This window comes from Nomascus leucogenys, chromosome 21, assembly GCF_006542625.1.
Source record: "Nomascus leucogenys isolate Asia chromosome 21, Asia_NLE_v1, whole genome shotgun sequence".
In the NCBI taxonomy this organism is placed as follows: domain Eukaryota; kingdom Metazoa; phylum Chordata; class Mammalia; order Primates; family Hylobatidae; genus Nomascus; species Nomascus leucogenys.
This window is the reverse complement of record NC_044401.1, coordinates 27,001,000-27,026,076: the sequence shown is the minus strand read 5'-3', so window position 1 is coordinate 27,026,076 and position 25,077 is coordinate 27,001,000. Positions and strand designations below refer to the sequence as shown.

Below are 25,077 nucleotides of genomic sequence, written 5' to 3'. Positions count from 1 at the left end.
CTTTGAAGAGCCTTGAGAGTTTGTTTTACCCACTCTGTCATGCTGTTTCTCAGTGCTACCAAATTCCATTGTGTCACACCTTGAGTACAAACCTTTGCTCCCCAGAAGTCTGCAGTATTGTTTGGACTAAAGATCTTATCTTTCTGGGCAGGCTTCTTCATGCCTTTGGGACTGGCTATGCTGTTCTTCTGCTAGGAATGCCTTTTTCCCTTCTCCCTCTGTACAGTAGTGTGGGTTCAAATCCCATCTCTGCATCTTGTAGCATATGACCTAGGTGAGTTAATATCTCTGTGCTCCATTGTTCTCGTCTGTAAAATGGAGAAAAAATAGTATCTATTTCATATAATCATTTGGGAAGATAAAATGAATTTGCGTATATACAATGTGAATGGAATGTTGTTTGACATATAGTAAGGACTTCATATGCATTAGCATTATTTTTATTACTATGATTAACCACTTCTTCAAGCCTTCTGTATGTCCCTTGGCAAAATTAGTTTTGCCTTTCGTGTATCCATTGTATTTTGTTGATAGAGCTATTGTGATTCTTTCAAGGTTTTCTTGTCATAATTTACTAACTTGCTTATCTTTTTCCTGACAAGGGAGGGTTTTGAAGAACCAATACCTTGAGACTTGGGCAAGTCTTCTGCTTATTCCCAGTTTTGTCAGTGTTTGTGTACTAGGCATTGTGCTAAGCACTGAGAATACAAAAATGGACTGTATATATCCTGCCCTCAAATACATGTATGATTAATTGGATAATTAATGGATACTTAATAAATGTATGATTAATATAAGCGTTAATTAGAAATCTTTATTAACTGTGGAAATTTTACATGTACTTTATAGAAAGCAAAACAAACAGAACGTATAAGTCTGAACTGTCTGCAACATCTTTTTTTTTGGACACTCTCCTCACTGACCCAGAGTTCACATACAGAGGGGAAAAAAATACACACACACACACACACACACACACACAACCGGATAATATTACCATAATCTGTGAAGGATGTAGACCGAGGTGGTTAAGAAAGAGAGAAATGAACCAGTATCTAGATTTCTATATTGTCCTATATGTTGGCTTTACACACATTTTCAGCCTTAATCTGTGCAAATCTCTGTGAAGAAGTAACTTGTAGACGCTTTAAAGTCAGAGGTTAGAACAATTGATAGGTATCTTGTAGTTGTGGCAAATTCAGTCCTGTGACTTAAAAGTCCACGCCTTTTCCTGTACCATCTGTGCTGCTGTGAAGGGTCCGGAGTTGCATCCTTCCAAATGTATGCTCAGATCCCGTAGTATGAAGGACTGTTATGTTCAGGATATTTAGCCTTTTGATGTTCCACCAGAAACGCAAAGGATTTCCTGTCTGAGGTACAGTGAATAACAAATCTGGACATAAATTGCCCTTCTGTGAAATACAAGGAAGAGCCATTGCCAAAATAGAATAGGAAGCCATCAGCTCTTCATTAGCATCTCTGAAGAGTAAAAATAAAATGACTCAAAAACATACTTTGGTGCATTTCCATAAATTGATTTATTTTTCATTTCCAACTTTTAAAATAGTTGAATGAGCACCCTCTAGTGGATAATAATAGCACTAAATCGAGGAATTTCTCTTTTTTAGCTATGGAAATTTAAATAGGTTCTGTAATCTACAGGGTTATATTAATTGTGTTTAACAATTTCTAGATTAAATGATATTTTTCATCTTCGTCACTAGGAAGGAAGGTAGGGTGAAGAGTAGAATAGTAGGAAAAAGGAATAAAGTCACAGAAAAGTTGAATGAAAATTATACTATCAAATAATAAACATTATCCAAATGATACATTAGACAGTTTTGCAAAATTTTAACAACTAGCTTTTTTTTAATGCTTTAACTTTGTTAAAATAGTAAGTAGTTCAGAGAGCCTTGAATCAGAACTCTAATTTTATTAATTTACTCCGGGATTTAGGCCCCAGGCACTTAGCCAAGGAGAAAAATAAGTCAAGCCTCCCATATAAACGAGTTAGGGAAATGGGTAAGCAGGCAGGGTGACACACAGTGTGATATATTAGTTTAGCTTCATTAACTGTTTCTCAAAATTCAGTTATTCTTGTGTACCATCTGTCTAGTTTTACTTAATATTTATTTTTTGGTCAGTTTTAATATTTTTCTTTTGTTTCGTAGGAATTTTTCTTTTGTTTCTTAGGAATTTATTTTTCTTTTGTTTCTTAGGAATTTAAGCTTATTTTATATCATTATCAGTAAATAGATGTGCCTAGCCTACAGTTGACAGACGGTGTATTTTTAGAGAATGAATGAATGTTGACAAGAAGATAATACACGATGGCTCACATCTGTAATTCCAGCACTTTGGGAGGCCAAGGCAGGAGAATTGCTTGAGGGCGGGAGGATTGCCTGAGGACAGGAGTTCAAGACCAGCATGGGCAATATAGCAAGACCTCATCTCTAGAAAAAATAAGCAATTAGCTGGATGTGGTGGTGCATGCCTGTAGGCCCAAATGTTTGGGAGACTGAGGTAGGAGGATCGCTTGATTCCAGGAGGTCGAGGCTTCAGTGAGCCATGATCGCACAGCTGTACTCCAGCCTGGGTGACAGAGTGAGACCTTGTCTCTAAAAAAAAGAAGACAAAACAGATGTAGCATGTTGGAGGGAGGAGCAACAACGAGTGAGAAATAGAAAGACTTTTCAAGGGGGCATGTAGGCTCAGGCAAGTGACCGCAGTCAGTTTTCAGATCCTCAACTTCCATGTATTCTCTTTCAGAAAATTACTCTGCCCCTCTGTACATAAGGGGGTACATATTCTCCTTTCTCAACCTGCCTTTCTCCAATTTCCCTTCACCCTTTTCACAAAAAAAAGGCACGCTTGCACCATTCTGGCTTCTATGCTATATCCCTCCAGGTATTCAAAACCTCCATGTGCCAGAAACTATTGGAGTGTCAGTGTGAGAAAGCAAATGACTAACAGATTCTCTGACAAGTCAGGTGGTTTCCAAGTTTTGCTTTCAACAAAAGTAAAGGAGCCTTGATTGAGATGTCAGCTATCAATTCATTTAAGACATTTTTGATGATAGGTTGCTAAGTGATTTGGGGATATAACTCCAAAAGAATTCAAAGTAAGAAACGTTGCTATAACAAAATATATTTAATTCTCATCCACTTATTTAACTGAAGGTTTTTCTCAGCTTTTATAAAAACACAAAATAGGCATAAAAATGATGTTGAATCCTGACTGATTTTATTATAGTGAGAAGTAATATTCATTTATGGATATATGGAAACAAAAGCTCATTTCATTAAGTATCCATTTCTTACCAATTTTTACTTTTATAAGTTGTTTTGATCAGTTTTGTACTAATAATATTATTGATCCCTGAATCCAGAAGTTACCATTTTAACACTTAGAGATTTAAGACCACAGGAAAAACAAATTTAGTACATACACATGTGTATATGTGGGGGCCAGAGAAGTATGATAGGGTGATAAAAAGATTTCAAGCATGAAAATATATTAAGATCAAGTTATATGAAGTAGAATGTAAATAAAAGAGGAAAACGAGCAGCATAAAATTTCCACCTGTTAAAGATGAGTCAGTCTATGAATTTTTAAATGGATGATGGGTATCAAAATCATTCTGATATTTAGGTTCCACTGGGCACATATTAAAGGCAGTGTAATTTGTATTTTAAAATGTCAATTTTTATAGTATGCTGGAAATTGCATCCTTTAAACATATGGTGAGATTTTAATGTCAACTTAAAATGTGGTTTTTTTTCAAAATGATATCAGTGATGCACTAGCAAATTTGCAGGTCACTTACCTTGTATGTCTCCAGTTCTGCTGGCTACTGAGGTACTTGCACTTCTCACCTGGAAGACCAGTAAATGGAGCCGCTTCAGACTAACTGAATCTTGGGAGAAGGCCTGGAGTGTGGCGCCTGGCCGCTGTTTTCTAGAGTCATCTACCATACATTCCCTCTACTGCCTGCTAAACTACTTGCCCATCCATCAAAGCTTTGGATTCGGAAGCCACTTTCCTTCCAGCCCCAGGTTAGCAACCCACCCAGTGTAGGCACAGGAGGGGTTGTGTGTGTGTGTGTGTGTGTGTGTGTGTGTGTGTTGTGGAGAGGAGAATGGAGGTCAGTGGCAGGTGTGTGCAAGGGGAGCTGTAAGAATCATATTAATACACAGCTTTGCTTTCTCAGGGCTAGGAAGCACCAGCCTGAGCAGCCTTAGCAGTCCCTTCAAGAGTTGGTCTGTTGCAGCTGCTTCTGTAGGCAGGATGTGGCAAGCTGATTTCATTGTTAGACACAAGAGGGTTTCAGGGAGGTCAGGGCCACTTGCCCTAAGTGAGGGTTGGGGTAAAATTCTTTCCTGCCCCATTTTGTAGCTCTGTGCTGTAGTACCAGGGTCTCACACTTTGGGAATCACTTCTGTTAGACTTTAAAGTCAGTCTGATTTTGAATCAGATACTTCTGCCTACTAGCAATGTGACCTCAGGTAAGTTGCCAAAATCTCTAAAAGCCTCAGTTAACCTCTAAAATAGGAGTAAGAGCTGCCTCTCTCAAGGTTTTGTGATGGTTCTGTGATATAAACATGCAAAATGAACATTGTACACATCCAATCAGTAACATTTATTAATAATGATATCAGAGTAGGGTGGAGGATGTGAACCGGGTGGTAAGTGGAAAGGCTTCATTGGAGAGATAAAACTCCCTAAGGTGAGAACAGGTAGGTGAGAGGGGAAAGGTTATTCAGGGAGGTTGGGGGGCGGGGCATGTGGAGATCAGTAAATTTTAAAGAAACTTGTTACAGGAAATCTATATAGTTCAGTAGGGTTGGGTGTAGATCATGAAAGATAAAAAATTTCGTTTGTTCTATTTAGGCCTTATTTCATCTAGTCACTAAAGAACGAGATAGAATAATTTCTGAAGAGTTCTGCCTCAGTCTGCAATAAGTTCTTGTCTTTTATTATTATTATTATTATACTCTAAGTTCTGCGGTACATGTGCAGAATGTGCAGTTTTGTTACATAGGTATACCCATGCCATGGTGGTTTGCTGCACCCATCAACCCATCACCTACATTAGGTATTTCTCCAAATGCTATCCGTCCCCCAGCCCCTCACCCCCCGACAGGCCCCAGTGTGTGATGTTCCCCTCCCTGTGTCCATGTGTTCTCATTGTTCAACTCTCACTGATGAGTGAGAACATGCAGTGTTTGGTTTTCTGTTCCTGTGATAGTTTGCTGAGAATGATGGTTTCCAGCTTCATCCATGTCCCTGCAAAGGACATGAACTCATCCTTTTATGTGGCTGCATAGTATTTCATGGAGTATATGTGACACATTTTCTTTATCTAGTCTATCATTGATGGACATTTGGGTTGGTAACAAGTCTTTGCTATTGTGAATAGTGCTGCAATAAACATACATGTGCATGTGTCCTTATAGTAGAAGGATTTATAATCCTTTGGGTATATACCCAGTAATGGGATTGCTGGGTCAAATGGTATTTCTAGTTCTAGATCCTTGAGGAATCGCCACACTGTCTTCCACAATGGTTGAACTAGTTTACAGTCCCACCAACAGTGTAAAAGTGTTCCTATTTCTCCACATCCTCTCCAGCATCTGTTGTTTCCTGACTTTTTAATGATCACGATTCTTTTTTTTTTTTTTTTTATCATACTACAGGTTTTAGGGTACATGTGCACAATGTACAGGTTTGTTACATATGTATCCATGTGCCATGTTGATTTCCTGCACCCATTAACTCATCATTTAGCATTAGGTATATCACCTAATGCTGTCCCTCCCCGGTCCCCCCACCCCACAACAGTCCCCGGAGTGTGATGTTCCCCTTCCTGTGTCCATGAGTTCTCATTGTTCAATTCCCACCTGTGAGTGAGAACATGCGGTGTTTGGTTTTTTGTCCTTGCGATAGTTTACTGAGAATGATGTTTTCCAGTTTCATCCATGTCCCTACAAAGGACATGAACTCATCATTTTTTATGGCTGCATAGTATTCCATGGTGTATATGTGCCACATTTTCTTAATCCAGTCTATCGTTGTTGGACATGTGGGTTGGTTCCAACTCTTTGCTATTGTGAATAGTGCCGCAATAAACATACGTGTGCATGTGTCTTTATAGCAGCATGATTTATAGTCCTTTGGGTATATACCCAGTAATGGGATGGCTGGGTCAAATGGTATTTCTAGTTCTAGATCCCTGACGAATCGCCACACTGACTTCCACAATGGTTGAACTAGTTTACAGTCCCACCAACAGTGTAAAAGTGTTCCTATTTCTCCACATCCTCTCCAGCACCTGTTGTTTCCTGATTTTTTAATGATGGCCATTCTAACTGGTGTGAGATGGTATCTCACTGTGGTTTTGATTTGCATTTCTCTGATGGCCAGTGATGATGAGCATTTTTTCATGTGTTTTTTGGCTGCATAAATGTCTTCTTTTGAGAAGTGTTTGTTCATGTCCTTTGCCAACTTTTTGATGGGGTTGTTTGTTTTTTTCTTGTAAATTTGTTTGAGTTCTTTGTAGATTCTGGATATTATCCCTTTGTCAGTTGGATAGATTGCAGAAACTTTCTCCTGTTTTGTAGGTTGCCTGTTCACTCTGATGATAATTTCTTTTGCTGTGCAGAAGCTCTTTAGTTTAATTAGATCCCATTTGTCAATTTTGGCTTTTGTTGCCATTGCTTTTGGTGTTTTAGACATGAAGTCTTTGCCCATGCCTATATCCTGAATGGTATTGCCTAGGTTTTCTTCTAGGATTTTTATGGTTTTGGGTGTTATGTTTAAGTCTTTAATCCATCTTGAGTTGATTTTTGTATAAGGTGTAAGGAAGGGGTCCAGTTTCAGTTTTCTGCATATGGCTAGCCAGTTTTCCCAGCACCATTTATTAAACAAGGAATCTTTTCCCCATTGCTTGTTTGTGTCAGGTTTGTCAAAGATTAGAGGATTGTGGATGTGTGGTGTTCTTTCTAAGGCCTCTTTTCTGTTCCATTGGTGTATATATCTGTTTTGGTACCAGTACCATGCTGTTTTGGTTACTGTAGCCTTGTAGTATAGTTTGAAGTCAGGTAGCATGATGCCTCCAGCTTTGTTCTTTTTCGTTAGGATTTTCTTGGCTATGTGGGTTCTTTTTTGATTCCATATGAAGTTTAAAGTATTTTGTTTTTCCAATTCTGTGAAGAAAGTCAATGGTAGCTTGATGGGGATAGCATTGAACCTATAAGTTACTTTGGGCAGTATGGTCATTTTCACTATATTGATTCTTCTTATTCATGAGCATGGAAGTATTTTCCATTTGTTTGTGTCCTCTCTTATTTCCTCAAGCAGTGGTTTGTAGTTCTCCTTGAAGAGGTCCTTCACATCTCTTGTAAGTTTTATTCCCAGGTATTTTATTCTCTTAGTAGCAATTGTGGATGGGAGTTCACTCATGATTTGGCTGTTTGTCTGTTATTGGTATATAGGAATGCTTTTGATTTTTGCACATTGATTTTGTGTCCTGAGACTTTGCTGAAGTTGCTTATTAGCTTAAGGAGATTTTGGGCTGAGATGATGGGGTTTTCTAAATATACAATCATGTCATCTGCAAACAGAGACAATTTGACTTGCTCTCTTCCTATTTGAATACGCTTTATTTCTTTCGCTTGTCTGATTGCCCTGGCTAGAAATTCCAATACTACGTTGAATAGGAGTGGTGAGAGAGGGCATTCTTGTCTTGTGCTGGTTTTCAGAGGGAATGCTTCCAGTTTTTGCCCATTCAGTATGATATTGGCTGTGGGTTTGTGATAAATAGCTCTTATTATTTTGAGATATGTTCCATTGATACCTAGTTTATTGAGAGTTTTTAGCATGAAGGGGTGTTGAACTTTGTCAAAGGTCTTTTCTGCATTTATTGAGATAATCGTGGTTTTTGTCATTGGGTCTGTTTATGTGATGGATTACGTTTTTTTTTTCAAGGATTAATTTAATTTTTAAAACAAATACAAGTTATTGATTCAGTCTTCTCAACTTGACAATCTACCTGTGGTATAATTGTCAGGTTAAAAACATACATCTTTACAACTTTGTGGTCTCAAGTTAAAAACAAACAAAAAACCACACCATTTCACAGACAGGAAAGAAACAACATGAAAACAGCTCAAGAAATACACTAATGAGCAAAAATATATGGGGAAAGAGGAGAGTGTAGTTTTGACTTAACTGAACAAACCAAGAAGAAACTGGTCTACGTATGTAAATGTGCATCCTGGAAAGTCAGGTGTCAAGATTTTCGGGTAGGAATCTAAATGACTTGAATCTTCCCTATTTCCTGAATAAAAGTGGCATCTTTCTGTATTTATCCTTCATGGCTCAGACACCTACCTCATTTGGCTCTATTCCTTACTCACTCTAGCCTTTACTTAAATGAGTCTGAAAAACTTGGCGATACAGCATAAGAAGAAAAATAATCACACATAATATTTTCATTTCTGTAGCTACTTTAGACTGGGGCGTGTTACTAGAAAATTCCTGAAGAAAATTTCAACGTAAATCTGTGGCTTTGCTGAATCAAGCCCACCCCCCCCGCCCCGCCACCGCCAATAATATTTAGAAAACACCCACTGTTTGGGCTAATAGCATTATTGGTGGTACCTATTATATAGAGGGATACCTGAACAAAGTCTGTCTCAAAACCAGTGTTAAATCACTCTTGGGGTTGAGAAGAAAAAAAGGGGAGTCTCAAATCACAAGAAGTAAAGACATATCTAGGACGCTTGTCCTTCTGGATCCACACTTCCTTCAGGGTTTTCATCATTATAAATGTTCTCTGCCATTTGCCACACTTGTATGATATTGTCTTCTGATACAGAACAAATCAGCCAAGGTTCATTGGGATTCCAGGAGAAATCAGATATCTTGGCAGTGTGACCACCATGAATAAACAACAACTCTGGTGACCTGTCTTCTGCATCTTCTGGGGATTGTTCCTCTCTGATTTTACTTAAATCCCAGACATTCAGTCTGCGATCAGTACCACTGGAAGCCGAAATAGTCTCATTGTGAGGTGACTACTGAACCTGGAATATTTCATCCATGTGACTCAAAGGAATGCAACATAAGTTTCAGATTTCTCAGATCCCACAAGGCAACAGTCTTGTCAGCTGATCCTGTGGCAAGAATGAACTCACTGTAAGGATTGAAAGAGAGGCAGTTCACTTCAGCAGCGTGAGCATCAACTGAGTGGCTTGGTTTGGAAGTATTGTTTGAATGAGTATCCCCAATCATAAGTTTCTGATGATCAGCAGCTGACCCAACCAGAGACTCATGGAGCAGATGCCAGGAAACATCTTCTACTACTACTGTATGCCCTGTAAAGATGGTCTTCGCATCCACCACTTTTCGCTCCTTTGGAACAGCGCTGATGTCCCACGGGTAGATGGTGTGGTCATCTGAAGCACTAAGTAAGTGCCCACTGAGATTTGGGTTCCAAGAAAGCCCATAGCCTTTTTTCTGATGTCCATGGAGATGCAAATCTGGGTTGCAGTCTCCAGAAAGATCTAGTTTAGGATGTTTTGTATAGTCCAAGACAAGAACATCACTGGAAGCAGTCTTTGTTGTGATAATACAAGGATTCTGGGGCATATAACGGGCCCTGTTTACTTCTCCTTCATGGTTGATCTTGATTTCTATTTCAATTTTTCCACTAACTGAACCAAAACTTCCAAATTCTCCTTTCTCACTGTCGTAGTGTGATGCATCAAACTGAGCATCATCATTAGGGAGTTGCACACTGGCTATAACAAGATGTTTTTGTTCATCCAATGTGTGTGTACCCAGGACAAGTTGATGAGTGCTGAAATCTTTCCCTTCTGGTCTGGTTACACCTGGAAGCCACTGGTCAGTTAGGCTGGGCCACTCTAGAGCCTGCATCATCACCAAATCATAAAGAAAAGGGGCGTCTTTTTCCATATTTTGTACTCCTTATGGATCACTCATTCTTCCACTGCGTCGTCAAAGGCTGCTTCCTTGTCAGCCATGGAGGCCAGGCGAGCCAGGAGTCGAGCGTTGCAGGAGGGGCAGGGAGGCTGCAGGCCGGATTGATTTGCATATGTTGAACCAGTCTTGCATCCCAGGTATGAAGCTGACTTCGTGGTGGATAAGCTTATTGATTTGCTACTGGATTTGGTTTGCCAGTATTTTATTGAGTATTTTTGCATTGATGTTCATCAGGGATATTGGCCTGAAATTTTATTTTTTTGTTGTTTCTTTGCCAGGTTTTGGTGTCAATATTATGCTGGCCTCATAAAATGAGTTAGGGAGGATTCCCTCTTTTTTTATTGTTTGGAACAGTTTCAGAAGGAATGGTACTAGCTCCTCCTTGTACGTTTGGTAGAATTCGGGTGTGAATTCATCTAGTCCTGGACTTTTTTTGGTTGGTAGGCTATTAATTACTGCCTCAATTTCAGAACTTGTTATTGGTCTATTCAGGGATTCGACTTCTTCCTGGTTTAGACTTGGGAGGGTGTATGTGTCCAGGAATTTATTCATTTCTTCTAGATTTTCTATTTTATTTGCGTAGAGTGTTTATAGTATTCTCTGATGGTAGTTTGTATTTCTGTGGGATCAGTGGTGATATCCCCATATCATTTTTTATTGCATCTATTTGATTCTTCTGTCTTTTCATCTTTATTAGTCCAGCTAGCAGTCTATCTATTTTGTTGATCTTTTCAAAAAACCAGCTCCTGGATTCATTGATTTTTTTTGAAGGGATTTTCATGTGTCTATCGCCTTCAGTTCTGCTCTGATCTTAGTTATTTCTTGTCTTCTGCTAGCTTTTGAATTTGTTTGCTGTTGCTTCTCTAGTTCTTTTAATTTTGATGTTAGGTTGTCAATTTTAGATCTTTCCTGCTTTCTCTGTGAGCATTTAGTGCTGTAAATCTCCCTTTACACACTGCTTTAAATGGGTCCCAGAGATTCTGGTATGTTGTATCTTTGTTTTCATTGGTTTCAAATAACATCTTTATTTCTGCCTTCATTTCATTATTTACTCGGTAGTCATTCAGGAGCAGGTTGTTCAGTTTCCATGTAGTTGTGCGGTTTTGAGTGAGTTTCTTAATCCTGAGTTCTAATTTGATTTCACTGTGTTCTGAGAGACTGTTTGTTATAATTTCCATTCTTTTACATTTGCTGAAGAGTTTACTTCCAATTATGTGGTCAGTTTTAGAATAAGTGTGATGAGGTGCTGAGAATAATATATATTCTGTTGATTTGGGGTGGAGAGTTCTGTAGATGTCTATTAGGTCTGCTTGGTCCAGAGCTGAGTTCAAGTCCTGAACATCCTTGTTAATTTTCTGTCTTGTTGATCTGTCTAATATTGACAATGGGGTGTTAAAGTCTCCCACTATTATTGTGTGGGAGTCTAAGTCTCTTTGTAGGTCTCTAAGAACTTGCTTTATGAATCTGGATTCTCCTGTGTTGGGAGAATATTTATATTTAGGATAGTTAGCTCTTCTTGTTGCATTGATCCCTTTACCATTACATAATGCCCTTGTCTATTTTGATCTTTGTTGCTTTAAAGTCTGTTTTATCAGAGATTAGGATTGGAACGCCTGCTTATTTTTGCTTTCCATTTGCTTGGTAAATATTCCTCCATCCCTTTATTTTGAACCTATGTGTTTCTCTGCACGTGAGATGGGTCTCCTGAATACAGCATGCTGATGGGTCTTGACTCTTTATCCAATTTGCCAGTCTGTGTCTTTTAATTGGTGCATTTGGCCTGTTTAAAGTTAATATTGTTATGTGTGAATTTGATCCTGTCACTATGATGCTAGCTGTTTATTTTGTCTGTTAGTTGATGCAGTTTCTTCATAGTGTCAATGGTCTTTACAATTTGGTATGTTTTTGCAGTGGCTGGTACTGGTTGTTCCTCTCCATGTTTAGTGCTTCCTTCAGGAGATCTTGTAAGGCAGGCCTGGTGGTGACAAAATCTCTCAGCATTTCCTTGCCTGTAAAGGATTTTATTTCTCCTTCGCTTATGAAGCTTAGTTTGGCTGGATATGAAACTCTGGGTTGAAAATTCTTTTCTTTAATAATGTTGAATATTGGCCCCCACTCTCTTCTGGCTTGTAGAGTTTCTGCTGACAGATCCGCTGTTATCTGAAGCACTTCCCTTTGTGGGTGACCTGACCTTCCTCTCTGGCTGCCCTTAACATTTTTTCCTTCATTTCAACCTTGGTGAATCTGACAATTATGTGCCTTGGGTTTGCTCTTCTCGAGGAGTATCTTTGTGGTGTCCTCTGTATTTCCTCAATTTGAATTTTGGCCTGCCTTACTAGATTGGGGAAGTTCTCCTGGATGATATCCTGAAGACTGTTTTCCAACTTGTTTCATCCTCCCTGTCACTTTCAGGTACACCAATCAAATGTAGATTTGGTCTTTTCACATAGTCCCATATTTCTTGGAGGCTTTGTTCATTCCTTTTTACTCTTTTCTCTAAACTTGTCTTCTCACTTTATTTCATTAAATTGATCTTCAGTCTCTCATATCTTTTCTTCTGCTTGATCGATTCAGCTATTGATACTTGTGTGTGCTTCACAAAGTTCTCGTGCTGTGTTTTTCAGCTCCATCAGGTCATTTATGTTCTTCTCTAAACTGGTTATTCTAGTTAGCAGTTTGTCTAAACTTTTTTCAAGGTTCTTAGCTTCCTTGCATTGGGTTAGAATATGCTCCAGTTGGGCCCTCTGCTGCAGGTCTGTTGGATTTTGCTGGAGGTCCACTCTAGATCCTGTTTGCCTGGATATCACCAGCGGAGGCTGCAGAACAGCAAAGATTGTTGCCTGTTCTGTCCTCTGGAAGTTTTGTCCCAGAGGGGCACTTGCCAGATGTCAGCCAGAGCTCTCCTGTATGAGGTGTCTGTCAGCCCCTACTGGGAGGTGTCTCCCAGTTAGGATACACAGGGGTCAGAGACCCACTTGAGGAGGCACTCTGACCCTTAGCAGAGCTCGGACACTGTGCTGGGAGGTCCGCTGCTCTCTTCAAAGCCATCAGGCAGGGATGTTTAAGTCAGCTGAAGCTGTGCCCACAGCTGCCCCTTTCCCCAGGTGCTCTGTCCCAGGGAGAGGGGGTTTTATCTATAAGTCCCTTACTGAGGCTGCTGCCTTTTTTTCAGAGATGCCCTGCCCAGCGAGGAAAAATCTGGCAGTCTGGCCACAGCAGCCTTGGTGAGCTGCAGTGGGCTCTGCCCAGTTCAAACTTACTGGTGGCTTTGTTTACACTGTGAGGGTAAAACCGCCTACTCAAGCCTCAGTAATGGCGGACACTCCTCTCTCCACCAAGCTCCAGCATCCCAGGTTGATCTCAGACTGCTGCTGTGCTGGCAGTGAGAATTTCAAGCCAGTGGATCTTAGTTTGCTGGGCTCCATGGGGGGTGGGACCTGTTGAGCAAGACCACTTGCCTTCCTGGCTTCAGCACCCCTTTCCAGGGGAGTGAATGGTTCTGTCTCGCTGGTGCTCCAGGCGCCACTCGGGTATGGAAAAGAAAACTGCAGCTAGTTCAGTGTCTGCCCAAACAGCCACCCAATTTTGTGCTTGAAACCAAGGGCCCTGGTGGGGTAGGCACCAAAGGGAATCTCCTGGCCTGCAGGTTGCATAGACCATGGGAAAAGAGTGGTATCTGGGCTGGAGTACATGGTTCCTCAGGCTCAGTCCTTCACGGCTTCCCTTGGGTAGGGGAGAAAATTCCCTGACCCCTTGTGCTTCCCTGATGAGGCAATGCCCCACCCTGCTTCAGCTCGCCTTCTGTGGGCTGCACCCACTGTCCAACCAGTCCCAGTGAGATGAACCGGGTCCCTCAGTTGGAAATGCAGAAATCATCCACCTTCTGCGTTGATCTTGCTGGGAGCTGCAGACCGCAGCCGTTCCTATTGGGCCATCTTGCCAGCAATCCTCAGTACATGTCTTTAAATCTGATTGGGGCTCTCTCCCCCTAAAGTTTTGTAATGGCTTCTCATCACTTAGAAGATCAAACTCAAAAACCTTATCATATTATACTTGGTAATCTTCTGCCATGATCCACACGAGACTACTAATTTTTAAAATGCACTGTTATTTCTCATTCCTGTGTGCTTGTACATGTGGTATTGGCTTTGTCCTGAAACTTGCTTTCTCATTTCTTCCTACAGATAATTTCTTCTCATCCTTCAAGATTTAACATATTAGATAATATACAAAAGCTAATGTTGTTCCTGAATTAATAATCCTCTTAAACAATAAGCTTAAAAGGAAACATGCAGGATTAATAACCTTTCTAAGAGATAGGAAAGAAAATGTGAATAAATGGAGAAACATATTGTCATCAGGATTGGCAAAATTGACTGCAATAAAGGTGTGAAATCTCTCCAAGTTTAAAGCATTTAATATAATCCTAGGCAAGGTTACTGTATCTCTACCTGTCTACATACACAAATATTGTATAAATTATGTTTAACTGAACTTTTATTCCAAAGTTCATCTGAAAGAATAAACATTCAAGATAGCTTTGAAAATTCTGAAGAAAAAAACAAGAACAAATAGAGATTTATCCTGTCTGATGTTAACTAATTGAAAGTGTTCTACTCCTTTTTAGCTAATGGGTAGGTACATGATGCAAGCCAAGCCACTCCTTCTGTATAACTGTGTTTCTGATCATTTTTTTGTTACACATGACTCAACACTGGATAGATTTTTCAGCCTGTTTGGAAGGTAAGGTTAGGATGAACTGCCATAAGACTTATAATAGTGACATTTGCAGATTTCCCTTTGGGGTCAGTTTTAAAGCAATCTCCCCCAAAGTGTGGTCCTGGGGATCAGCAGCATCAGCCTCACCTGAAAACTTGCTAGAGCTACGAATTTCAGGCTCTCTTTCAGACCTACTGAATCAGAAACTCTGGCTAGGTCCCTGCCGTCTGTTTTACAGACCCTTGATGCACAATTAAGTTTGCGAACCTCTTTCTTAAAGAAAGAGGTTGTCATCCTCCAAAATAGCTAAAACAGATATGCCAGGCTCCTGTGACTCACCATCCATAGTAAGAGGCAGTGAAAGAAGAAAGCAGTTTCACATTTAGCCCTAAATTGAAATTCATGTGGCATGCTTCCCGTCGCAGGTGTTACATTTCAATACAGCCATTCCTCACATAGGCAACTCCAGGGTGTGTAGCAGCTGGAATTTATTTAATTGACCATAGTTAACGAGACTCCCAAATAACTCAGCTAGAAAGGTCAGCTAGTAAATAAATTAAATATTTCCTGCTGGATCGTCTGTCAGTTGATGTGAGTTTGTGATTGTCAAGAGATGGAACTCTTGGACCGAATACAAATTTAGCAAGGTAAAGCTGCTGGGGGAAAGCCTGCACCATCAATCCATAAGTGGTTTTTAAATCATCCTTGGCTTTTTATCATCTGAGCCACTCACCGCTTCATTAACTCCATGACTGTAGAGTTCACTGTAGTTAGTTTCCCATACCTTTTATCTTCATCAGAAGAAAACACTCATTCCCTCTAACACCCTTTTATGATAATACTTTTCCCTCTAATATTAATAGTCTCTAAGAAATTGAATATTGTCTCTAAGAAAAACACTTCCTTGTGCAAAGAGTGATGGACAAGGGTTCATTTTGACAGACTTAGAGGTATTTAAAGGCAGGCTGCCTTTTTTTTTTTTTTTTTCCAAGATGTTCTGCAGGGAGGGACTAAGCTGAGGCATACCTCTCTGGTGCAGAATTTAAGCTTCAAAAGCCTCAGTAATCATAATGTTACCAGTAGAGGGTCTTGACTGCAAGTTGTCCAGGTTCTTGGAGTTTTGAACAAAGAATATGACAAAACACACAGCAAAGCAAGGAAAGAATGCCACAACAGAAGAGATTTATTGAAACTGAAAGTACACTCCACAGTGTGAGAATGGCCACAGAGGCCCCAGATACAGAATATTCTTGGGTCCGAATACTCACTAGAGGTTTTCCATTGGCCACTTGGTGTTTACCTCATGTAAATGATGTGATGGCCCGCAATCAGTCTGATTGGTTGGGGAAAGCAACCCAACAGAGGCTGAAGTGAAGTTACAAAGGTTACACTCCTGTGCAAATATCTGATTGGTTGTGGACAGCAACCAGAGACTAAAGTGAAGTTACAAAGTTGCACTTCTGTGCAAGCGTGTGATTGGTTGCAAAAAGCAACAAATTAGAGGTACTTTTAATTTCCCATTTGCCATGCAGAAAATGTGGGGGTTTGCAAAGAGAGTAGCCCCTGGTTCTTTTGTTACTTAGGCATGGAAAGTTAGGGTTTTCCTTTCAGTTTGGTTCTAGGAAGTCAGCATGAAATGGCCTTAGGTTCCCTGTCTCCAGACTCTATTCTCTTGCCTCAATTATATAATGTTTCAGTGATCACAATTAGTTTTTGAAAAGCCACAATGAACGAAATACCAGTTTTTAAAATAAAGACAGGATCATAACAATGCTGGATTCAGTCCTATCAGAGCTTCATGAGGAAAAGGAAGAGTCAGGAATACTGATCCTGTCTCTTAAAATCACAGGTAAGTGAAGTGTAAAACTAGGACCACATTCACGTGATTTGTAATATAAAATTGTATTGGTATGTATAATATTAATATTCTCTTATTTTCTCTTTTTCTATTTCTAGGGAGATACTAACATCTCCATCATGCTGGCAATATGCTGTCCTGCTTAACCGATTCAATTATCCTTTTGAACTGGAAAAGGATTTACATTTGAAGGGCTATCACACACTCTTTCAGGGATCTTTACCCAACTATCCTAAATCAATGAAGTGTTACCTTAGCAGAACTCCGGGCCGAATCCCTTCAGAAAGACACCAAATTGGAAACCTGAAAAAATATTATCTCCTAAATGCTGCTTCTCTTCTCCCAGTATTGGCTCTGGAATTAAGGGATGGGGAGAAGGTTCTGGATCTGTGTGCTGCTCCTGGAGGCAAATCAATAGCTCTGCTGCAGTGTGCTTGTCCAGGTAGTGTGCTTTCCTTTCAGTATTCGACAACTTTTTAATATCTGTATGTTACAGAGAATTTTGAAAGTATATATAGGGAGAAACATAAGATTGAATTTGCAAACTCGGGAAGCCTGAAAACTGAGATACTGTGGAAAAGAATGGAAATTTTTGCTGAGGAAGTCAGTATGAATAACATTTTTTTCAGCAATTTAATTCCAGCAGGTGATTGGGAACAAAACTGCAACATTTCGCAAATACAAATCTGTCAGATAATATGAATGCTGATAAGCCTGATAGGTATTTTTTATTGTTTACCTTTATACTTGAGAGTCTTATATAGATATCCCTGTCATACTTTTCCGCAACAAAAACATGTACATTTAAAATAATTTTTTGATGTCAATAGACTATAAGGTTCTAAGGCAATTCTTTCCAGTAGAAATATAATGTGAAGTACATATATACCCTTAAATATTTAAGTAGTTCCATTTTAAAAAGTAGAAAGAAACAGGTGAAATTAATTTGAATAATACATTGAACCAATACATTCAAAATATTGTTTCAATATGTAATCAAAATAGAAATAATGAGATATTTTACGTTCTCTTTTTTTTACAGGTCTTTAAAATTGGTTATGTTACAATTACATCACATTTCAATTGAGACTAGCCACATTTCAGGTGTTCATAGCCACATGTGAGAAGAGGGTATAGTATTGGACAATCCAAAAAGTCTTTTCAAGTGACTTTTTCATTACCATTATTATTAGAACCAAAGTGATACACAGTTTTACAAATATTTGTTAAAAGTAACAAGTCAACATTTACTATAAATTTTTTTCTTAATAATTTTTCTTTTAAAACTAATTCTTTTTTTAAAAAGCTAATACAGGCTTCCCTGAATAAATATTACTTACTACTAGATGAGGCAGAGTTCAGCATCAATTCTGTCTGTTTTTTGTGTGATGGTTCTGTTTTTATAGATGCCAGTGCTGTTCACACAGATAAGAAGATGGAAATGTTGGCTGGGCGCTGTGGCTCGTGCCTGTAATCCCAGCACTTTGGGAAGCCAAGGCAGGCGGATCGCTTGAGCTCAGGAGTTCTAGACCAGCCTGGGCAACATGGGAAAACCCTGTCTGTACAAAAAAATTCAAAAAATTAGCTGGGTATGGTGGTGCATGTCTGTAGTCCCAGCTACTCGAGAGGCTGAGGTAGGAGGATTGCTTGAGCCTAGGAGGCAGAGATTACAGTGAGCTGAAATTGTACCACTCCACTTCAGCCTGGGAAACAGAGTGAGATACTGTCCCAGAGAGAATTGTGTTACAGTTGTTTTACTGGTTCTTCAAACTTCTGATTTGTAGCCTCAGATCACATACGGATCTTTCATCAAGCATTATTTTAAAGATCTATTAGGTAAGCACTCTTTAAGTCCATTTTTGATTTTGTTGAAAGCAAACGATGTGAAACCATCTCAATTACAAAAGGCAGTGTTGCCTTTTTTTTTTTTTTTTTTTGAGATGGGGTCTCGCTGTGTCTCCCAGGCTGGAGTGCAGTGGCGTGATATCAGCTCACTCCAACCTCTGCCTCCCAGGTTCGAGTGATTCTCCTACCTCAGCCTGCCGAGTAGCTGGGATTACAGGCACCCACCACCATGCCTGGCTAATTTTTACATTTTTAACAGAGATGGGGTTTCACCATGTTGGCCAGGCTGGTGTCAAACTCTTGACCTCAAGTGACCTGCCCACCTGGGCCTCCCTAAGTGCTGTGAGCCACTGTGCCTGACTGATTTACTCACTTTCTCAGCCAAGAGACTGATGTGTTGAACTGCCCTTGTTCGATGTTCTGGAGGTTTCTACACCCTGGCACATTCTGCCATAATAAGATTCTAGATGTGTGGGAAGCTTGCTTGTCATTTGTAAAGTTGGTGAAGGGCCATGTGAAAGGAGATGCCCCACTGGAAGTGTTCTCCTTTAGGCAGCTGATGATCTGAAAATGGATTCTTTTGAAACTGTCCAAGCCTTCCTGTCCCTTAGAACACTGGTATGTATCCCCAAGGCATGTATGTTCCAGTTTGAAGACTGCTTTTATACTTTTATATGAGAGCATTCCCTGTTGAAATAGATCTAAAATTCTTTTATGAGAAATGTGAATCCAGTTGTACTAGGCATTGGTACAAATATATCAGTTAACTGTATATTTAGGAGGAAGTATGCCCAGTGTTTTAGAGTTCTGGTTAAAACTCAGCTATTGAAGCTTGCTGTATTTTAGAATAAGAAATCACAGCAAAAATGTTATTTTACAAGTTTACCTCATTATTTTTATAATTTGAGCTGAAGTTTTGTGGAATTGTATGTTATAAGGAGCATTTATTTTTACTTCTACTCTATGTCGTTTGACATTGTTTTTAAGTTAAAAAGCTTATACTAATTAATTTGGGATATAGAATTTTAGTATTATAAAGGATGGAAGGGAGATGTCAAATTTGGTTACCATTTTGAAGAGAGGACATTTTAATCCTAAATTATCCTCATTAGTAGGCTATAAATATTTTACACATTTATAGTAGCAAAGTTGATTTGATTAGGAACCCAAAGGCAAACTGATATATTCTAGGAGTTTGAAGTTGAGAAGAATCTTCCTGTTCTTATATCAAGGGCAATGAACTACAGGCAGTGTTCCAAGTAAAGTAGCTTTTCATCTAAGTAGGACTAATGATAATGATTTACTAAGAAGTACAGATGTCTTCATGCTGATGCTTAAAGCCCAAATTAGGTTAGCTACAGTGCTTGAATTTGGAATGTAGAAGCAATACTAATCAAAGCTTTTATAAGTAAAATGTAAAATGATGGCTGCACTAAATGTGCATTTGTACACCAAATTTCTTTAGATCAGTACTGGCCTTTATTCTGGGCCAAGAGGCTCATGGCTTTGAATGATTACAAAGCTTATGTTTTAGGATGATTTAAAAAAAAGAGTCTACTTTCTGTTGGTTCAGCTGCTCTCACCTGTTTACCACAGTGATGGACTGACCATGGTTTTTGTTAACGTAGCCTTTTTAATGTCCTGGTCTTGGCAGAAAAAGAGCAAACAATATGGATTCTAAATGGGAAAATATTAGCATATTAACTAAGGATGACCCAGCTTGGTGGAGTGTCTTAGTCAACTTTCTGGCTGAAGGCTATGTCCCTCTAGACATGAAAATCTCTTTGATGTCAGTGACAACTTTTTTGGTTTTTTGAGACAAGGTCTTGCTCTGTTGCTCAGGCTGGAGTGCAGTGGTGCAACCTTGGCTCCCTGCAGCCTTGACTTCCTGGGTTCAAGGCATCCTCCCTCCTCAATCTCCCAAGTAGCTGGGACTGGGCACATGCCACCACACATGGCTAATTTTTGTATTTTTTGTAGAGATGGGGTTTCACTATGTTGCCCAGGCTGGCCTCGAACTCCTGGGCTCAAGCAGTCTGCTTGCCTTAACCTCCCAAAATGCTGGGATTACAGAAGTGAGCCACTGCGTCCAATAGTGATAACTTTTTGATATCTGGTTAGTAGAGAAGACTGAAAAGACTCCTTTCTTGGTTTAATTGCTTTTGCTCTCGTTCCTGCTTCTTCATCTCTAGTCCCGTTTGCATTCTACAGGTGTCACTTTTTCCTTTCTTTTCCCCTGCTCCTTTTCATCCTTCAGATTATACTTCAGGATTTAACTTTCCTGGAATGCCTTCTTTGAACTCCCTGCATTAGGTGCATCTTCTTTGTGGTAATGAAAATAATAACCATTTTGTAACACTTTGTATGTACTAAGGACTGTGTTAACCACATTGCTTAAATCTCTGCTTTTTAAACATTTTTTTAGTAGTCTCTGCTTCCAACATCTTGTTTTTTATTTATTTTTTCTTTCCCTCACTTTCTCCCAACATCTTTTGTTATATCCTCATATATAAATCTTCCTAAAGTCCTAGGGCTCTGAGGAACTGTGACTATCACTGGTGGCCATTATTTAACTCTCCAGCTCTGTGAGTTGGGTATTATTATTCCCATTTTAAAGATTTATCTGAGACAAGGAGAAGTACCAAATTGCCTAAGGTAAGTGGCAGAGCTGGGATCTGAACTCAGGTTTTCATTGTTGTAGTTGTGCTATGGACTGTTTCAGGGTCTACCAGTAATACACAAATGCTGACTTCTGTAGCATCCCCTGTTAGTGTCCTGGAGCGTAGGGACAGATCCTTTTTTTTTTTTTTTTTTTTAGACATAGAGTCTCACTGTGTCGCCTAGGCTGGGGTGCAATGGTGTGATCCCGGGTGACTGCAATCTCTGCCTCCTTGGTTCAAGCAATTCTCATGCCTCAGCCTCCTGAATAGCTGGGATTATAGGCACATGCCACCATACCTAATTTTTGTATTTTTAGTAGAAATGGGGTTTCACCGTGTTGGCCAGGCTGGTCTCGAGCTCCTGACCTCAAGTGGTCCACCTGCCTTGGCCTCCCAAAGTGCTGGGATTACAGGCGTGAGCCCCCATGCCTGGCCCATATTATTATTTATCTTTGTGTCTGCAGCAGATAGCACTGGCCTAGTCCATAACAAGTCCTTAATAAACCAGAATCTCAAAGTGGTTGTACTGTCAAGTGCATTTTAATCTAATGTCAACCACATTTTAACAAATTCATCATCACCATTTTGTTCTTTTGTGAATTTGTAACATTGCTTCCAGGTAAGTTTAAAGAAACTTACCATTATCCTTTGCAGCACTTTTTTTTACAGCTAATCAGGCATGAGTGGGGCAGGAGAAGGCTAACCCCCATCTACCAGGAATGTCAGGCAACCATCAGGCAATGACTTGGCTGTTATCACCCTGCCTCTCTAAAAATGATAATTGGCAGCCAGTGCCAGGGAGAGGCAATTTCCTGATGCTCCACAGTTGTCACACTAAAGTGATAATTCATCGCAGGCACCAGGGAGAGGCAATTTCCCAAACAGATAAAAGCATTTGAAATTGGTAATCAGCTTCCAGTAAAATCTCAGGAATTAGGCAAGTGAGCTCAAGCATGTGCATAAAGAGACAAAATGGCAGAGTATGACCTTCCGGGGGCATTCCACTGAAAAGGGAAGAAAGCCTCAGGTGAGCATGCATACAAGTTTCTAAACACACTGTGCGTGCTCACCTCCCAGGTATAAGGAGGGCACTGTGCATGTGGGGAGCTCACCCTTAAGGAAGAATGAAGGAAGAGGGGTGCAAGACGCCAGAAGTGGGCCAGCGTATAAAGTCCTAGGATTAAGGTTAAACGGGGCACTTGACCTCCAGTACTCGCTTGGGTCTCTTCCAAGTGAACTGTCCTTTCTTTCTTGCTCTAAAGCTTTTAAATAAACTTCCACTCTTGATCTTAAACTTGGCTTGGTCTCTTTTTCTGCCTTATGCCCCTCAGTCTAATTCTTTCTTCTGAGGAGGCAAGAATTGAAGTTGCTGCAGACCCATATGGATTTACCTCCCACTAACACTTTTAGTACATAGGACAGTATCATTATTCCAATTATAATATTGAGAGGAACATAGAAAATGATCATAAATTATAGCTTATGGCTCCAAAGAATAATTGGAAAAACTGGAAAGAAGGCAAGATTATTGTTTTTAAGTTAGGTCTACTAAAATAAATGAATGAATGAAACTACCAATTTCAGTTTCTTTCCTTGGACCAAAGATTGCCATGTACCAATGCTAAATCCTCAGGAATTTGTTAAATTTGCCCCTTTTCCTGTTAAGATGAAAACAAAAATTAAGATTTGGTTTGTTTTAGACAATTTAAGCACAAAATTGTCTCAATGTAGTAAGTGTTAGTATATATATGAAACTTGTGTTGTGACACTTTATATTTCATGTTTTTAAAAAGTTTAATCAACCTAAGACCATTTCAAATAAAATCTACATCTAAGCACTAATTCTGCCGGAAGCTGTTTTAAAATGCTGACTTGAGAATCTTCACTCAGACTATATATAATTTAATGAAAAGCTGCCCTGATTTTCAGTCATAATAATTTAAATATTCTTACTATAATGCCATGCTTCAATCAAGTCATCTACATTTAGTGTGCACATACTAAATGCAAGGTATTGGATGCTATGTATATAGAGGTAAGGGATATAGAAACTATGAAGACTTCTGTTTCCTGCAGTGTGACAGACTGCGTACCTTAACCAACCCCCCTTAAGAAAATAACTAAAAATGTAGGATATAATATTAAACAAAATTTTTAAAATGCATCAATTATCTTTAAATACTTAGTGGCCAAAATCTAAGAGATAGTGGGAACCTTGAAGGTAAATTATGTACTGAAGCTGGCTTTTGACCTGAGAACATTTGCTTAACGTGGAAAACTTACATGTTTTTTATTGCTTCATGAGAGTGAAGGAATAAAAAACAAAGCCAGAGCCTACCCAAGTAGAGCATCTAATAGAAGATTCACTTACATCAAGCTGGGATTCAAAGTGGGGGTTTACCTTATACCCACCATATAAGGTAAACCAGAAAGAAATTGTCCTCTCCAAATAACTGCAAGGAAAACTGCCTGTCTTCAACTTAGAGAAAGTACGCTCTGAAATCATTATAGTGAAGTTGCAGAATGCTGAAAATAAAGAGAAGACCTTAATAGCAACCAGAAAGAATGGAGAGCTTACTTTCAAAGGAACAATGGACAGAGGGTTGACTCTTGAGAACCAGTGTTCAAAGGAATATAAAAGATGACTGTCAATCCAGAAATATATTCAGTCAATAATGCTCCTAAAGAGCAAAAGCAAAATAGAGGAAGAGAGAGAGAGATTAAGAGTTTGTTACCAACAATTCTGAAGGATGTGCTTCAGGAAAAAAGAAAGCCATCCAAGATGGAAGATAGGAGTTAGAAAAAAAATGAATAGCAAAGGTGGGATATTATGTGGGGAATGCCTAACCATCATTGGCTATAGAAGACCATGATAATGTTTTGTGGGGCCAAAAAATGTAAGTCCAGAGAAAACCCAGATATACAATAACAGTAGCATCTAAAGAGTGTTACAAGATTCTTGTATCTTTTAGGGAAGTTGGTGAAAATTGACTTAGCTTAGATTTTTCTTAACACGTGCATGTTAAAAGTCTTTTGGGTTACCACTAAAAAAGTCAAAATAGAATGTAAAACATTTAAACTAGAAAAAGAGGAAAATTGAATGAAAGGTGAGTAAGACCTCTTTCCTCTGAGGCCCTTAGTATTTGATAGGCAGTGGTGAACAATGGCAGGGGTGACTTTGGGGGTTATCTTGTGGACCCACCTTATGCATCACTAAAGATATGTTTGGCTTCATCTTTACTCCCATCCCTCACCTCGTGGCTGGAGCCACTTGAATTGTTTCCAGAGACTGGAGAAACCCTAGTAAAGGCTCATGCCATTCATGCAGTTATCTTCTGCTAATGCTACCACTGCCACAAATTGAAGAGCCTCCCAATGAGTGCCAGCTGTCAAGCAGAGATCACCTCACCTGTGTTCTTGCAATATCTGGCCTTGGGTACTGTCTGGTTTTTTTTAGCAGTTGCCTGAAGGGGTCAGGTACACAACCCCGAAGTTCGTAGAAATTATCAGCTCTTGTTATGGACTTTAACCAATGAGAGAAAGAGACAAAAAGCAGCCAGCAGATTGTTCTTCCTCCTTGCTCCACTAACCTCCAGTTCCTGACAAGGCTCTGTAATTTCAAACTGTAGAGTTGCCCTGAGAGACTGACCAAAGCTCTAGGCAGCTTGATTACAGATCCTCCTGTATCTGTCATGCTCCTTCCGTGATTTACTTCCTTTTTTCTCTCACTTTTGCTTCCTTAGAATTGCACTCTGTCCATACCATGAACTTCTGTCTTACATTGTTTTATAGTGATTTCAGGCTAAGAAAAGGGCTTTTAGACACCTATTTAAGTTCCATTAGTGAGTCCTCCAAAAGACACCCAAAATAAACATGAAAACTAGCTGTACAGATGTGCTTTAAGATGATTTTCTACTCTTCTTCTCAACAAAATTGATGCCATCTCCTGAGTGCCTTCCCTGTAGAAATATGGAGCCCTGGGCCGGGCAC

At 39.5% G+C, this 25,077-nt stretch overlaps 1 protein-coding gene and 1 pseudogene across 3 annotated transcripts in view; one reads left to right on the top strand and one right to left on the bottom strand.

The window, feature by feature from the left end:
- The window catches only part of NSUN3 (NOP2/Sun RNA methyltransferase 3), a 64,902-nt gene that overhangs the window by 4,948 nt on the left and 34,877 nt on the right, over positions 1–25,077 (top strand). For 2 of the 3 annotated variants that reach the window (XM_030801624.1, XM_030801625.1), the window contains 3 exons: positions 152–274; positions 3,796–4,055; positions 16,681–17,024. In XM_030801624.1, the coding sequence (XP_030657484.1) occupies positions 3,832–4,055; positions 16,681–17,024 (568 nt within the window). In that variant the 5' untranslated portion in view covers positions 152–274; positions 3,796–3,831. The remainder of the gene's footprint in view (positions 1–151; positions 275–3,795; positions 4,056–16,680; positions 17,025–25,077) is intronic. The other variant, XM_003261695.4, reaches the window with a different exon arrangement.
- On the bottom strand, positions 8,029–10,059 carry LOC105738552 (annotated as a pseudogene).